The sequence below is a fragment of the Asterias amurensis genome, chromosome 22 (genome assembly GCF_032118995.1).
Source record: "Asterias amurensis chromosome 22, ASM3211899v1".
NCBI classification, from domain to species: domain Eukaryota; kingdom Metazoa; phylum Echinodermata; class Asteroidea; order Forcipulatida; family Asteriidae; genus Asterias; species Asterias amurensis.
This window is the reverse complement of record NC_092669.1, coordinates 132575-147719: the sequence shown is the minus strand read 5'-3', so window position 1 is coordinate 147719 and position 15145 is coordinate 132575. Positions and strand designations below refer to the sequence as shown.

Below are 15145 nucleotides of genomic sequence, written 5' to 3'. Positions count from 1 at the left end.
AAAAAACGTACAAGGCTATAGCCTTGTAAACTTTTCGCTCGAAAAAGTGTACAAGGCTATAGCCTTGTGAAATTTTCGCTCGAAAAAGTGTACAAGGCTATAGCCTTGTGAACTTTTCGCTTGAAAAAGTGTACAAGGCTATAGCCTTGTGAACTTTTTGCTTGAAAAAATGTGAACTTTCGCTCGAAAAAATGTACAAGGCTATAGCCTTGTGAACTTTTCGCTTGAAAAAGCGTGAACTTTTCGCTTGAAAAAGTGTACAAGGCTATAGCCACAAGGCTATAGCCTTGTACACTTTTTGTTTGAAAACGTGAACTTTTCGCTCGAAAAAATGTGAACTTTTCGCTCGAAAAAGTGTACAAGGCTATAGCGTTGTGAACTTTTCGCTCGAAAAAGTGTGAACTTTTCGCTCGAAAAAATGTGAATTTCGCTCGAAAAAATGTACAAGGCTATATATAGCCTTGTGAACTTTTCGCTTGAAAAAGTGTACTTTTCGCTCGAAAAAGTGTGAACTTTTCGCTCGAAAAAATGTGAACTTTCGCTCGAAAAAATGTACAAGGCTATATATAGCCTTGTGAACTTTTCGCTTGAAAAAGTGTACAAGGCTATAGCCTTGTGAACTTTTTGCTTGAAAACGTGAACTTTTCGCTCGAAAAAATGTGAAATTTCGCTCGAAAAAATGTACAAGGCTATAGCCTTGTGAACTTTTCGCTCGAAAAAGTGTACAAGGCTATAGCCTTGTGAACTTTTCGCTCGAAAAAGTGTGAACTTTTCGCTCGAAAAAGTGTGAACTTTTCGCTTGAAAAAGTGTACAAGGCTATAGCCTTGTGAACTTTTTGCTTGAAAACGTGAACTTTTCGCTCGAAAAAATGTGAACTTTTCGCTCGAAAAAGTGTACAAGGCTATAGCCTTGTGAACTTTTCGCTCGAAAAAGTGTACAAGGCTATAGCCTTGTGAACTTTTCGCTCGAAAAAGTGTGAACTTTTCGCTCGAAAAAGTGTGAACTTTTCGCTTGAAAAAGTGTACAAGGCTATAGCCTTGTGAACTTTTTGCTTGAAAACGTGAACTTTTTGCTCGAAAAAATGTGAACTTTTCGCTCGAAAAAGTGTACAAGGCTATAGCCTTGTGAACTTTTCGCTCGAAAAAGTGTGAACTTTTCGCTCGAAAAAATGTGAACTTTCGCTCGAAAAAATGTACAAGGCTATAGCCTTGTGAACTTTTCGCTTGAAAAAGTGTACAAGGCTATAGCCTTGTGAACTTTTTGCTTGAAAACGTGAACTTTTCGCTCGAAAAAATGTGAAATTTCGCTCGAAAAAATGTACAAGGCTATAGCCTTGTGAACTTTTTGCTCGAAAAAATGTACAAGGCTATAGCCTTGTGAACTTTTTGCTTGAAAAAATGTACAAGGCTATAGCCTTGTGAACTTTTTGCTTGAAAACGTGAACTTTTCGCTTGAAAAAATGTGAACTTTCGCTCGAAAAAATGTACAAGGCTATAGCCTTGTGAAATTTTTGCTCGAAAAAGTGTACAAGGCTATAGCCTTGTGAACTTTTCGCTTGAAAAAGTGTACAAGGCTATAGCCTTGTGAACTTTTTGCTTGAAAACGTGAACTTTTCGCTTGAAAAAATGTGAATTTTTCGCTTGAAAAAGTGTACAAGGCCTTGTGAACTTTTTGCTTGAAAACGTGAACTTTTCGCTCGAAAAAATGTGAAATTTCGCTCGAAAAAATGTACAAGCCTTGTGAACTTTTCGCTTGAAAAAGTGTGAACTTTTCGCTCGAAAAAGTGTGAACTTTTCGCTTGAAAAAGTGTACAAGGCTATAGCCTTGTGAACTTTTTGCTTGAAAACGTGAACTTTTCGCTCGAAAAAATGTGAACTTTTCGCTCGAAAAAGTGTACAAGGCTATAGCCTTGTGAACTTTTCGCTCGAAAAAGTGTACAAGGCTATAGCCTTGTGAACTTTTCGCTCGAAAAAGTGTGAACTTTTCGCTCGAAAAAATGTGAATTTCGCTCGAAAAAATGTACAAGGCTATATATAGCCTTGTGAACTTTTCGCTTGAAAAAGTGTACTTTTCGCTCGAAAAAGTGTGAACTTTTCGCTCGAAAAAATGTGAACTTTCGCTCGAAAAAATGTACAAGGCTATATATAGCCTTGTGAACTTTTCGCTTGAAAAAGTGTATAAGGCTATAGCCTTGTGAACTTTTTGCTTGAAAACGTGAACTTTTCGCTCGAAAAAATGTGAAATTTCGCTCGAAAAAATGTACAAGGCTATAGCCTTGTGAACTTTTCGCTCGAAAAAGTGTACAAGGCTATAGCCTTGTGAACTTTTCGCTCGAAAAAGTGTGAACTTTTCGCTCGAAAAAGTGTGAACTTTTCGCTTGAAAAAGTGTACAAGGCTATAGCCTTGTGAACTTTTTGCTTGAAAACGTGAACTTTTCGCTCGAAAAAATGTGAACTTTTCGCTCGAAAAAGTGTACAAGGCTATAGCCTTGTGAACTTTTCGCTCGAAAAAGTGTACAAGGCTATAGCCTTGTGAACTTTTCGCTCGAAAAAGTGTGAACTTTTCGCTCGAAAAAGTGTGAACTTTTCGCTTGAAAAAGTGTACAAGGCTATAGCCTTGTGAACTTTTTGCTTGAAAACGTGAACTTTTTGCTCGAAAAAATGTGAACTTTTCGCTCGAAAAAGTGTACAAGGCTATAGCCTTGTGAACTTTTCGCTCGAAAAAGTGTGAACTTTTCGCTCGAAAAAATGTGAACTTTCGCTCGAAAAAGTGTACAAGGCTATAGCCTTGTGAACTTTTCGCTCGAAAAAGTGTGAACTTTTCGCTCGAAAAAGTGTGAACTTTTCGCTTGAAAAAGTGTACAAGGCTATAGCCTTGTGAACTTTTTGCTTGAAAACGTGAACTTTTCGCTCGAAAAAATGTGAAATTTCGCTCGAAAAAATGTACAAGGCTATAGCCTTGTGAACTTTTTGCTCGAAAAAATGTACAAGGCTATAGCCTTGTGAACTTTTTGCTTGAAAAAATGTACAAGGCTATAGCCTTGTGAACTTTTTGCTTGAAAACGTGAACTTTTCGCTTGAAAAAATGTGAACTTTCGCTCGAAAAAATGTACAAGGCTATAGCCTTGTGAAATTTTTGCTCGAAAAAGTGTACAAGGCTATAGCCTTGTGAACTTTTCGCTTGAAAAAGTGTACAAGGCTATAGCCTTGTGAACTTTTTGCTTGAAAACGTGAACTTTTCGCTTGAAAAAATGTGAACTTTCGCTCGAAAAAATGTACAAGGCTATAGCCTTGTGAACTTTTTGCTTGAAAACGTTAACTTTTCGCTCAAAAAAATGTGAACTTTCGCTCGAAAAAATGTACAAGCCTTGTGAACTTTTCGCTTGAAAAAGTGTGAACTTTTCGCTCGAAAAAGTGTGAACTTTTCGCTTGAAAAAGTGTACAAGGCTATAGCCTTGTGAACTTTTTGCTTGAAAACGTGAACTTTTCGCTCGAAAAAATGTGAACTTTTCGCTCGAAAAAGTGTACAAGGCTATAGCCTTGTGAACTTTTCGCTCGAAAAAAAGTGAACTTTTCGCTCGAAAAAATGTGAACTTTCGCTCGAAAAAATGTACAAGGCTATAGCCTTGTGAACTTTTCGCTTGAAAAAGTGTACAAGGCTATAGCCTTGTGAATTTTTCGCTTGAAAAAGTGTACAAGGCCTTGTGAACTTTTTGCTTGAAAACGTGAACTTTTCGCTCGAAAAAATGTGAAATTTCGCTCGAAAAAATGTACAAGCCTTGTGAACTTTTCGCTTGAAAAAGTGTGAACTTTTCGCTCGAAAAAGTGTGAACTTTTCGCTTGAAAAAGTGTACAAGGCTATAGCCTTGTGAACTTTTCGCTCGAAAAAGTGTGAACTTTTCGCTCGAAAAAATGTGAACTTTCGCTCGAAAAAATGTACAAGCCTTGTGAACTTTTCGCTTGAAAAAGTGTGAACTTTTCGCTCGAAAAAGTGTGAACTTTTCGCTTGAAAAAGTGTACAAGGCTATAGCCTTGTGAACTTTTTGCTTGAAAACGTGAACTTTTCGCTCGAAAAAATGTGAACTTTTCGCTCGAAAAAGTGTACAAGGCTATAGCCTTGTGAACTTTTCGCTCGAAAAAGTGTGAACTTTTCGCTCGAAAAAATGTGAACTTTCGCTCGAAAAAATGTACAAGGCTATAGCCTTGTGAACTTTTCGCTTGAAAAAGTGTACAAGGCTATAGCCTTGTGAATTTTTCGCTTGAAAAAGTGTACAAGGCCTTGTGAACTTTTTGCTTGAAAACGTGAACTTTTCGCTCGAAAAAATGTGAAATTTCGCTCGAAAAAATGTACAAGGCTATAGCCTTGTGAACTTTTCGCTTGAAAAAGTGTACAAGGCTATAGCCTTGTGAACTTTTCGCTCGAAAAAGTGTGAACTTTTCGATCGAAAAAATGTACAAGGCTATAGCCTTGTGAACTTTTTGCTTGAAAAAATGTACAAGGCTATAGCCTTGTGAACTTTTTGCTCGAAAAAATGTACAAGGCTATAGCCTTGTGAACTTTTTGCTTGAAAAAATGTACAAGGCTATAGCCTTGTGAACTTTTTGCTTGAAAAAATGTACAAGGCTATAGCCTTGTGAACTTTTCGCTCGAAAAAGTGTGAACTTTTCGCTCGAAAAAATGTGAATTTCGCTCGAAAAAATGTACAAGGCTATATATAGCCTTGTGAACTTTTCGCTTGAAAAAGTGTACTTTTCGCTCGAAAAAGTGTGAACTTTTCGCTCGAAAAAATGTGAACTTTCGCTCGAAAAAATGTACAAGGCTATATATAGCCTTGTGAACTTTTCGCTCGAAAAAGTGTACAAGGCTATAGCCTTGTGAACTTTTCGCTCGAAAAAGTGTGAACTTTTCGCTCGAAAAAGTGTGAACTTTTCGCTTGAAAAAGTGTACAAGGCTATAGCCTTGTGAACTTTTTGCTTGAAAACGTGAACTTTTCGCTCGAAAAAATGTGAACTTTTCGCTCGAAAAAGTGTACAAGGCTATAGCCTTGTGAACTTTTCGCTTGAAAAAGTGTACAAGGCTATAGCCTTGTGAACTTTTTGCTTGAAAACGTGAACTTTTTGCTCGAAAAAATGTGAACTTTTCGCTCGAAAAAGTGTACAAGGCTATAGCCTTGTGAACTTTTCGCTCGAAAAAGTGTGAACTTTTCGCTCGAAAAAATGTGAACTTTCGCTCGAAAAAGTGTACAAGGCTATAGCCTTGTGAACTTTTCGCTCGAAAAAGTGTGAACTTTTCGCTCGAAAAAGTGTGAACTTTTCGCTTGAAAAAGTGTACAAGGCTATAGCCTTGTGAACTTTTTGCTTGAAAACGTGAACTTTTCGCTCGAAAAAATGTGAAATTTCGCTCGAAAAAATGTACAAGGCTATAGCCTTGTGAACTTTTTGCTCGAAAAAATGTACAAGGCTATAGCCTTGTGAACTTTTTGCTTGAAAAAATGTACAAGGCTATAGCCTTGTGAACTTTTTGCTTGAAAACGTGAACTTTTCGCTTGAAAAAATGTGAACTTTCGCTCGAAAAAATGTACAAGGCTATAGCCTTGTGAAATTTTTGCTCGAAAAAGTGTACAAGGCTATAGCCTTGTGAACTTTTCGCTTGAAAAAGTGTACAAGGCTATAGCCTTGTGAACTTTTTGCTTGAAAACGTGAACTTTTCGCTTGAAAAAATGTGAACTTTCGCTCGAAAAAATGTACAAGGCTATAGCCTTGTGAACTTTTTGCTTGAAAACGTTAACTTTTCGCTCAAAAAAATGTGAACTTTCGCTCGAAAAAATGTACAAGCCTTGTGAACTTTTCGCTTGAAAAAGTGTGAACTTTTCGCTCGAAAAAGTGTGAACTTTTCGCTTGAAAAAGTGTACAAGGCTATAGCCTTGTGAACTTTTTGCTTGAAAACGTGAACTTTTCGCTCGAAAAAATGTGAACTTTTCGCTCGAAAAAGTGTACAAGGCTATAGCCTTGTGAACTTTTCGCTCGAAAAAAAGTGAACTTTTCGCTCGAAAAAATGTGAACTTTCGCTCGAAAAAATGTACAAGGCTATAGCCTTGTGAACTTTTCGCTTGAAAAAGTGTACAAGGCTATAGCCTTGTGAATTTTTCGCTTGAAAAAGTGTACAAGGCCTTGTGAACTTTTTGCTTGAAAACGTGAACTTTTCGCTCGAAAAAATGTGAAATTTCGCTCGAAAAAATGTACAAGCCTTGTGAACTTTTCGCTTGAAAAAGTGTGAACTTTTCGCTCGAAAAAGTGTGAACTTTTCGCTTGAAAAAGTGTACAAGGCTATAGCCTTGTGAACTTTTTGCTTGAAAACGTGAACTTTTCGCTCGAAAAAATGTGAACTTTTCGCTCGAAAAAGTGTACAAGGCTATAGCCTTGTGAACTTTTCGCTCGAAAAAGTGTGAACTTTTCGCTCGAAAAAATGTGAACTTTCGCTCGAAAAAATGTACAAGCCTTGTGAACTTTTCGCTTGAAAAAGTGTGAACTTTTCGCTCGAAAAAGTGTGAACTTTTCGCTTGAAAAAGTGTACAAGGCTATAGCCTTGTGAACTTTTTGCTTGAAAACGTGAACTTTTCGCTCGAAAAAATGTGAACTTTTCGCTCGAAAAAGTGTACAAGGCTATAGCCTTGTGAACTTTTCGCTCGAAAAAGTGTGAACTTTTCGCTCGAAAAAATGTGAACTTTCGCTCGAAAAAATGTACAAGGCTATAGCCTTGTGAACTTTTCGCTTGAAAAAGTGTACAAGGCTATAGCCTTGTGAATTTTTCGCTTGAAAAAGTGTACAAGGCCTTGTGAACTTTTTGCTTGAAAACGTGAACTTTTCGCTCGAAAAAATGTGAAATTTCGCTCGAAAAAATGTACAAGGCTATAGCCTTGTGAACTTTTCGCTTGAAAAAGTGTACAAGGCTATAGCCTTGTGAACTTTTCGCTCGAAAAAGTGTGAACTTTTCGATCGAAAAAATGTACAAGGCTATAGCCTTGTGAACTTTTTGCTTGAAAAAATGTACAAGGCTATAGCCTTGTGAACTTTTTGCTCGAAAAAATGTACAAGGCTATAGCCTTGTGAACTTTTTGCTTGAAAAAATGTACAAGGCTATAGCCTTGTGAACTTTTTGCTTGAAAACGTGAACTTTTCGCTTGAAAAAATGTGAACTTTCGCTCGAAAAAATGTACAAGGCTATAGCCTTGTGAAATTTTTGCTCGAAAAAGTGTACAAGGCTATAGCCTTGTGAACTTTTCGCTTGAAAAAGTGTACAAGGCTATAGCCTTGTGAACTTTTTGCTTGAAAACGTGAACTTTTCGCTCGAAAAAATGTGAACTTTCGCTCGAAAAAATGTACAAGGCTATAGCCTTGTGAACTTTTTGCTTGAAAACGTTAACTTTTCGCTCGAAAAAATGTGAACTTTCGCTCGAAAAAATGTACAAGGCTATAGCCTTGTGAACTTTTCGCTTGAAAAAGTGTACAAGGCTATAGCCTTGTGAACTTTTTGCTTGAAAACATGAACTTTTCGCTCGAAAAAATGTGAACTTTCGCTCGAAAAAATGTACAAGGCTATAGCCTTGTGAACTTTTCGCTTGAAAAAGTGTACAAGGCTATAGCCTTGTGAACTTTTTGCTTGAAAACGTGAACTTTTCGCTCGAAAAAATGTGAACTTTCGCTCGAAAAAATGTGAACTTTCGCTCGAAAAAATGTACAAGGCTATAGCCTTGTGAACTTTTCGCGCGAAAAAGTGTACAAGGCTATAGCCTTGTGAACTTTTCGTTTGAAAAAGTGTGAACTTTTCGCTCGAAAAAATGTACAAGGCTATAGCCTTGTGAAATTTTCGCTCGAAAAAGTGTACAAGGCTATATAGCCTTGTGAACTTTTTGCTTGAAAACGTGAACTTTTCGTTTGAAAAAGTGTGAACTTTTCGATCGAAAAAATGTACAAGGCTATAGCCTTGTGAACTTTTTGCTTGAAAAAGTGTATAGCCTTGTGAACTTTTTGCTCGAAAAAGGTTGAACTTTTCGCTTGAAAAAAAGTACAAGGCTATAGCCTTGTGAAATTTTCGCTCGAAAAAGTGTACAAGGCTAAAGCCTTGTGAACTTTTCGCTTGAAAAAGTGTACAAGGCTATAGCCTTGTGAACTTTTCGCTTGAAAAAGTGTACAAGGCTATAGCCTTGTGAACTTTTTGCTTGAAAACGTGAACTTTTCGCTCAAAAAAATGTGAACTTTCGCTCGAAAAAATGTACAAGGCTATAGCCTTGTGAACTTTTCGCTCGAAAAAGTGTACAAGGCTATAGCCTTGTGAACTTTTTGCTCGAAAAAATGTACAAGGCTATAGCCTTGTGAACTTTTCGCTCGAAAAAGTGTACAAGGCTATAGCCTTGTGAACTTTTTGCTCGAAAAAATGTACAAGGCTATAGCCTTGTGAACTTTTTGCTTGAAAAAGTGTACAAGGCTATAGCCTTGTGAACTTTTTGCTTGAAAACGTGAACTTTTCGCTTGAAAAAATGTGAACTTTCGCTCGAAAAAATGTACAAGACTATAGCCTTGTGAACTTTTTGCTCGACAAAATGTACAAGGCTATAGCCTTGTGAACATTTCAATCGAAAAAATGTACAAGGCTATAGCCATGTGAACTTTTCGCTCGAAGAAGTGTGAACTTTTCGCTTGAAAAAAAGTACAAGGCTATAGCCTTGTGAACTTTTCGCTCGAAAAAGTGTACAAGGCTATAGCCTTGTGAACTTTTCGCTCGAAAAAGTGTGAACTTTTCGATCGAAAAAATGTACAAGGCTATAGCCTTGTGAACTTTTTGCTTGAAAAAATGTGAACTTTCGCTCGAAAAAATGTACAAGGCTATAGCCTTGTGAACTTTTTGCTTGAAAACGTTAACTTTTCGCTCGAAAAAATGTGAACTTTCGCTCGAAAAAATGTACAAGACTATAGCCTTGTGAACTTTTTGCTCGAAAAAATGTACAAGGCTATAGCCTTGTGAACATTTCAATCGAAAAAATGTACAAGGCTATAGCCATGTGAACTTTTCGCTCGAAGAAGTGTGAACTATTCGCTTGAAAAAAAGTACAAGGCTATAGCCTTGTGAACTTTTCGCTCGAAAAAGTGTGAACTTTTCGATCGAAAAAATGTACAAGGCTATAGCCTTGTGAACTTTTTGCTTGAAAAAATGTGAACTTTCGCTCGAAAAAATGTACAAGGCTATAGCCTTGTGAACTTTTCACTTGAAAAAGTGTACAAGGCTTGTGAACTTTTTGCTTGAAAACGTGAACTTTTCGCTCGAAAAAATGTGAACTTTCGCTCGAAAAAATGTGAACTTTCGCTCGAAAAAATGTACAAGGCTATAGCCTTGTGAACTTTTCGCTTGAAAAAGTGTATAGCCTTGTGAACTTTTTGCTCGAAAAAGTGTGAACTTTTCGCTTGAAAAAAAGTACAAGGCTATAGCCTTGTGAACGTTTTGCTCGAAAAAATGTACAAGGCTATAGGCTTGTGAACTTTTTGCTTGAAAAAGTGTATAGCCTTGTGAACTTTTTGCTCGAAAAAGTGTGAACTTTTCGCTTGAAAAAAAGTACAAGGCTATAGCCTTGTGAACCTTTCGCTCGAAAAAATGTACAAGGCTATATAGCCTTGTGAAATTTTCGCTCAAAAAAGTGTACAAGGCTATAGCCTTGTGAACTTTTTGCTTGAAAACGTGAACTTTTCGCTCGAAAAAATGTGAACTTTCGCTCGAAAAAATGTACAAGGCTTATAGCCTTGTGAACTTTTCGCTCGAAAAAGTGTACAAGGCTATAGCCTTGTGAACTTTTCGCTCGAAAAAGTGTGAACTTTTTGCTTGAAAAAATGTACAAGGCTATAGCCTTGTGAACTTTTTGCTTGAAAAAATGTACAAGGCTATAGCCTTGTGAACTTTTTGCTTGAAAAAATGTACAAGGCTATAGCCTTGTGAACTTTTTGCTTGAAAAAGTGTACAAGGCTATAGCCTTGTGAACTTTTTGCTTGAAAACGTGAACTTTTCGCTTGAAAAAATGTGAACTTTCGCTCGAAAAAATGTACAAGGCTATAGCCTTGTGAAATTTTTGCTCGAAAAAGTGTACAAGGCTATAGCCTTGTGAACTTTTCGCTTGAAAAAGTGTACAAGGCTATAGCCTTGTGAACTTTTTGCTTAAAAACGTGAACTTTTCGCTCGAAAAAATGTGAACTTTCGCTCGAAAAAATGTTCAAGGCTATAGCCTTGTGAACTTTTCGCTCGAAAAAGTGTACAAGGCTATAGCCTTGTGAACTTTTCGCTCGAAAGTGTGAACTTTTCGATCGAAAAAATGTACAAGGCTATAGCCTTGTGAACTTTTCGCTCAAAAAAATTTGAACTTTCGCTCGAAAAAGTGTACAAGGCTATATTATATAGCCTTGTGAACTTTTCGCTCAAAAAAATGTGAACTTTTTGCTCGAAAAAGTGTACAAGGCTATAGTCTTGTGAACTTTTTGCTTGAAAAAATGTGAACTTTTCGCTTGAAAAAATGTGAACTTTTCACTCGAAAAAATGTACAAGGCTATAGCCTTGTGAACTTTTCGCTCAAAAAAATTTGAACTTTCGCTCGAAAAAGTGTACAAGGCTATATTATATAGCCTTGTGAACTTTTCGCTCAAAAAAATGTGAACTTTTCGCTCGAAAAAGTGTACAAGGCTATAGTCTTGTGAACTTTTTGCTTGAAAAAATGTGAACTTTTCGCTTGAAAAAATGTGAACTTTTCACTCGAAAAAATGTACAAGGCTATAGCCTTGTGAACTTTTCGCTCAAAAAAATGTGAACTTTTCGCTCGAAAAAGTAGACAAGGCTATAGTCTTGTGAACTTTTTGCTTGAAAAAATGTGAACTTTTCGCTTGAAAAAATGTGAACTTTTCACTCGAAAAAATGTACAAGGCTATAGCCTTGTGAACTTTTCGCTCGAAAAAGTGTTAAATTTTTGCTTGAAAAAATGTACAAGGCTATACCCTTGTGAATTTTTCGCTGGAAAAAGTTAACAAGGCTCGAAAAGTACATGAGCGTAGTACATGAGGCGCCTTGTTCATGCAAAACTTGATTTAGAAAAAACAATTACACAAGGCTATATCCTTGTACATTTTCTCAAGCAAAAATTGCGAAAGAAAAAACACAAGGCTATAAAAAGCCTTGTATACTTTTCACAAATTGCTAAGCACATAGCGCTATACACTTGTATACTTTTCACAAATTGCTAAGCACATAGTGCTATACACTTGTATACTTTTCACAAATTGCTAAGCACATAGCGCTATACACTTGTATACTTTTCACAAATTGCTAAGCACAAAAGGCCTTGTACATTATTTTAAGCAAAAAGCAAAAAAAATGATAAGTACATAAGGCTAAACTTAAAATGCACATTGTAATGCCTTGTGTACTTAGTGTACTTCATTAAATTCAAATTAAATTTTCAAAACAATTATACGGAAATATAAAAGAGCTAAAGGCGTTTTCTCTAAAATAACCACAGCATTTTAATCCATCTGCTCTATTTATCAAAATACATTTGCATGGAAGCATGGAAGCACCTAGTGTGTTTACATCTTATATACAATCAGTGGCTACAAAATCTGTCCAGTGTCAAATGTGAAAGGTCAAAAAAAAATTTTTTTTGTTATCTTTAAGTTTTAAAATAAAGATGGCAGTTTCCTATTTGCCTTCATAAAAGCTAGGCTTTTACTAACTATTTCAAGTAAAATAAAATGGGTACATCTTAAAGCCAATGGACCCTTTCGGTTCCGAAAAGAAAAATAAAAGTTCACAGATTTACAAATAACTTACAGGGGTTACAGAAGGCAATGGTGAAAGACTTCTCTTGAAATATTATTCCATGAAATGCTTTACTTTTTTAGAAAACAGCAAAACAATATAAATTCTCGTTAACGAGAATTACGGATTTATTTTAAACACATGTCATGACACGGCGAAACGCGCGGAAACAAGGGTGGGTTTTTCCGTAGTTTTCTCCCGACTCCTATGACCGATTGAGCCTAAATTTTCACAGGTTTGTTATTTGATATAGAAGTTGTGGTACACAAAGTGTGGGCCTTGGACAACACTGTTTACCGAAAGAGTCCAATGGCTTTAACAGACCTCAATAAAAACCCATTCATTTGAAGCTTATTTTCAAGTTGGTGAAATTTCTGAAATGAATGAAACTCAGCTCAAACAACATCTTTAAAATCAAACTGAAACAATCCAAAAAGAAACCTATGTTTAAAAAAAAACATCAATCAAGGATCTTTTTGAAATGGGGCAACTATTTGCCTCATGTTTTTTTAAACTTCTGACTATCAGACATATCAATAAACTGAATACAAACTTTGCAGTGAATAATTTTCTCCTTTTTACCAACAGAGGAAAATACAAAAACTAAATTATAAATGTTGGTTAACCTAAATCTCAGCTAATTTGCATTTCTGTTCATTACTAAATATTCACAGCAAGCATCAAACAATTTAAAGGCAAGTTATAATTTGTTGTAAAGTTCAGGTCGAGTCAATAACAAACCTGACTCCAAAATAATCAAACCTGGCCACTTTCAAACTGCATCCTCGTTACCAATTTAAAATTCACAAAAATAAAACGACTTCTAAAACATTTGATTGCATTTGATTTGGGCTGAGGATTTGACTTTGGAAGCAATGTGTTTTTGTTTTTTGAGTATTTCCCAACAAGTGAACACTTTCTGTATTTGTAATTTCTGGCCTTTTGTAACTTCTGAAACATTAAGAATTTACATCTGAAAAAATGTAAAAATAAAACTCTGCTAAATACACCTTCCTTTACAAAGGATTATATGCACACAACTAAAAATTACACCAAACTTAAAATAATGCAATAACATTATTAGTGTGATAACAAACAATACAATTTATAGAAATTAAATTTCAGATTAGCAAAGGTTATTAATAGGTTAAAAATCAAAAGTGTCAATTCATCTAAAAAAGAAAAAAAAGAAAGAAGGTATCAATATTCTATGAACACCATTAAATCTTCATATAGCTTGTGATATAAAACTAAAATTTCATCAGTAATGTTATTGATGATAAAAAAACCTCACAACACGGAACTTAATATAAAAAGTTACTTCATTTTTTTCAAACGGTGCAGGCATAAGAGGTATGATCATCGTAAGAATGCTGGTATCCACTCTATGGTTACCAGCTTCATCTCTATTACATGTTATTATATTGAATATCTGTTAAATCTATTTCCATGGTAACGCATGGTAATTCGCTTACCATGACATGAACTGTCGAGTCAGCTTCGATGAATCAGAAACTTTCAGCCAGTAGTATAAGAATCACCGCAGTCATACGAGCTTAGACAGTTGCAGACAATCGACGCTAACCACAGCTTATAGTCTCAAGTCATGGTGATGTTGTCATGGTGATGTTGCCATGGTGATGTTGCCATGGTGATGTTGTCATCTTGCTAGTGATACTTGTTGAGGAGGAGTTCCAGTACTGATCTTCATGCTACGAGCTGTCAAGATTATTCAATATTTGATCTTTAAATCAGGGAGGGAACCACAGAACTGAGCAACCCCAAGAATAACAAAAGTGCAGAAAGGGTCTACTAGTTACTGGCACCCCAGTATGCCAGAAGGTTTGATTGGCAGGGGAGGGGTATTGGAACCTTAACACCTAGCACAGGCTGTCAAAGGCCAGATGGCTCAACACAGAAATTGGTAGGTCTTTAACAATCTGTTCATGTATATTGAGAACTTGCACAGAATCAATAAAACACCAACAATATCCCACAGACACAGAACAGTAAAAATATATTACTTGGACATTTAACCCAACTGACCTGCCATGACCTTGCTTTGTTCTTTGACCTCTTGTGCCAAAGCTCGTCTTATTGCGAGGACCTCTTTTCTTGCTTGTCTTTCTTCTTCAAGTTTGGACCTAAGTTCAGTTGACTCATGATGTCCTTGGGACTGATCCCAGTCAGACAAGCTGAAGATAATGAGAAAGTTGAAAATTGGATTTTATCTTCAAATTGTTGCACTTGTAATCAAAGCATTCTTTAAGGGAAGGGGTTTTCTTTGTGTATTTCTTCTTTGTAACCTCTTACTGCAGAAATAACAGACAAGATCCTCCGATCCAGGCTTCTACATTGTGTGTGTCCTCTAACCTACAAACAAAAACAAACAAACAAACTAAAAACCTCCTTGTCACATTTGACTGTAATTGTGATTCTAATCCAATCTTCCTATCAAGTATCCGATGGTCTTCCTCCCCCCCCCAAAAAAACGTGTTTTTGATATCAGTCATTCCTTACTCGTTCTTCCTTTTTTAAATAATGTCTACATATACAAACAAACAACAAACCTTCTTGTCACTTGTGTTCCTTTTGTAACAATACTTCTGACCAATCTCAAGAACTCAAAATTGTCTTAGCTTCCAAACTCTATCTACAACTTGATCTAGCTACACATGATATATTATAACAGATCCCTGTATTGCCAATGAGCGTATGTATGCAACTGAGATCAATCGGAATTTATAGGCTGCGATTTTGCAGCCATTGCAGCCTTTCTTGGTTCTTACTGGATGTCCAAACTACCAATTTGCAGCTGCAGTACTAAATGTAATCTATACAGTTGAGGCATACCACAGTATAGCGATGAAATGACTGGGTATAAAATCTTCTCTTTCATTTGCTAAAAGAAAAGGATGAATAACACAATTCCTTATCACTTAAGTCTGAAATTACAGTGACTGTGAGGTTTCTAGAACAGTTATAAATGAATTAGCCCACCACAAACCAAAATGACCAAGGGGTAAAAACACTGATCTATATGATACAAACTGGATACTGCATCATATGAAGCCAATAAGGTGCCATGTTTATACTCCTGTTTTTTACACTCACTAGTTTGCTTAAAGCCCATGAGGTACTTCCTGCTAATGCGATACAAATTTTGACGCCGCAAACTCCCCCAAAACAATACAGAAGACGAAAGGTGTGCTCAACTTCTGCGGAGACATTTGCAGCAAACACAGCCTTGCGACGTCAAAATTCGCTTTGCATTCACAGGAAGTATGAACTTTGCTT

General features: G+C 36.3%; 1 protein-coding gene across 8 annotated transcripts in view; it reads right to left on the bottom strand.

Moving 5' to 3' along the window:
• Nucleotides 1–11528: 11528 nt before the first annotated feature.
• Nucleotides 11529–15145, bottom strand: part of LOC139953559 (uncharacterized) — a 48262-nt gene continuing 44645 nt past the window's right edge. For all 8 annotated transcript variants that reach the window (XM_071952992.1, XM_071952993.1, XM_071952994.1 and 5 more), the window contains 2 exons: nucleotides 13895–14043; nucleotides 11529–13567 (listed from right to left, as the gene is read on the bottom strand). In XM_071952992.1, coding sequence (XP_071809093.1) covers nucleotides 13509–13567; nucleotides 13895–14043 — 208 coding nt within the window. In that variant the 3' untranslated portion in view covers nucleotides 11529–13508. The remainder of the gene's footprint in view (nucleotides 13568–13894; nucleotides 14044–15145) is intronic.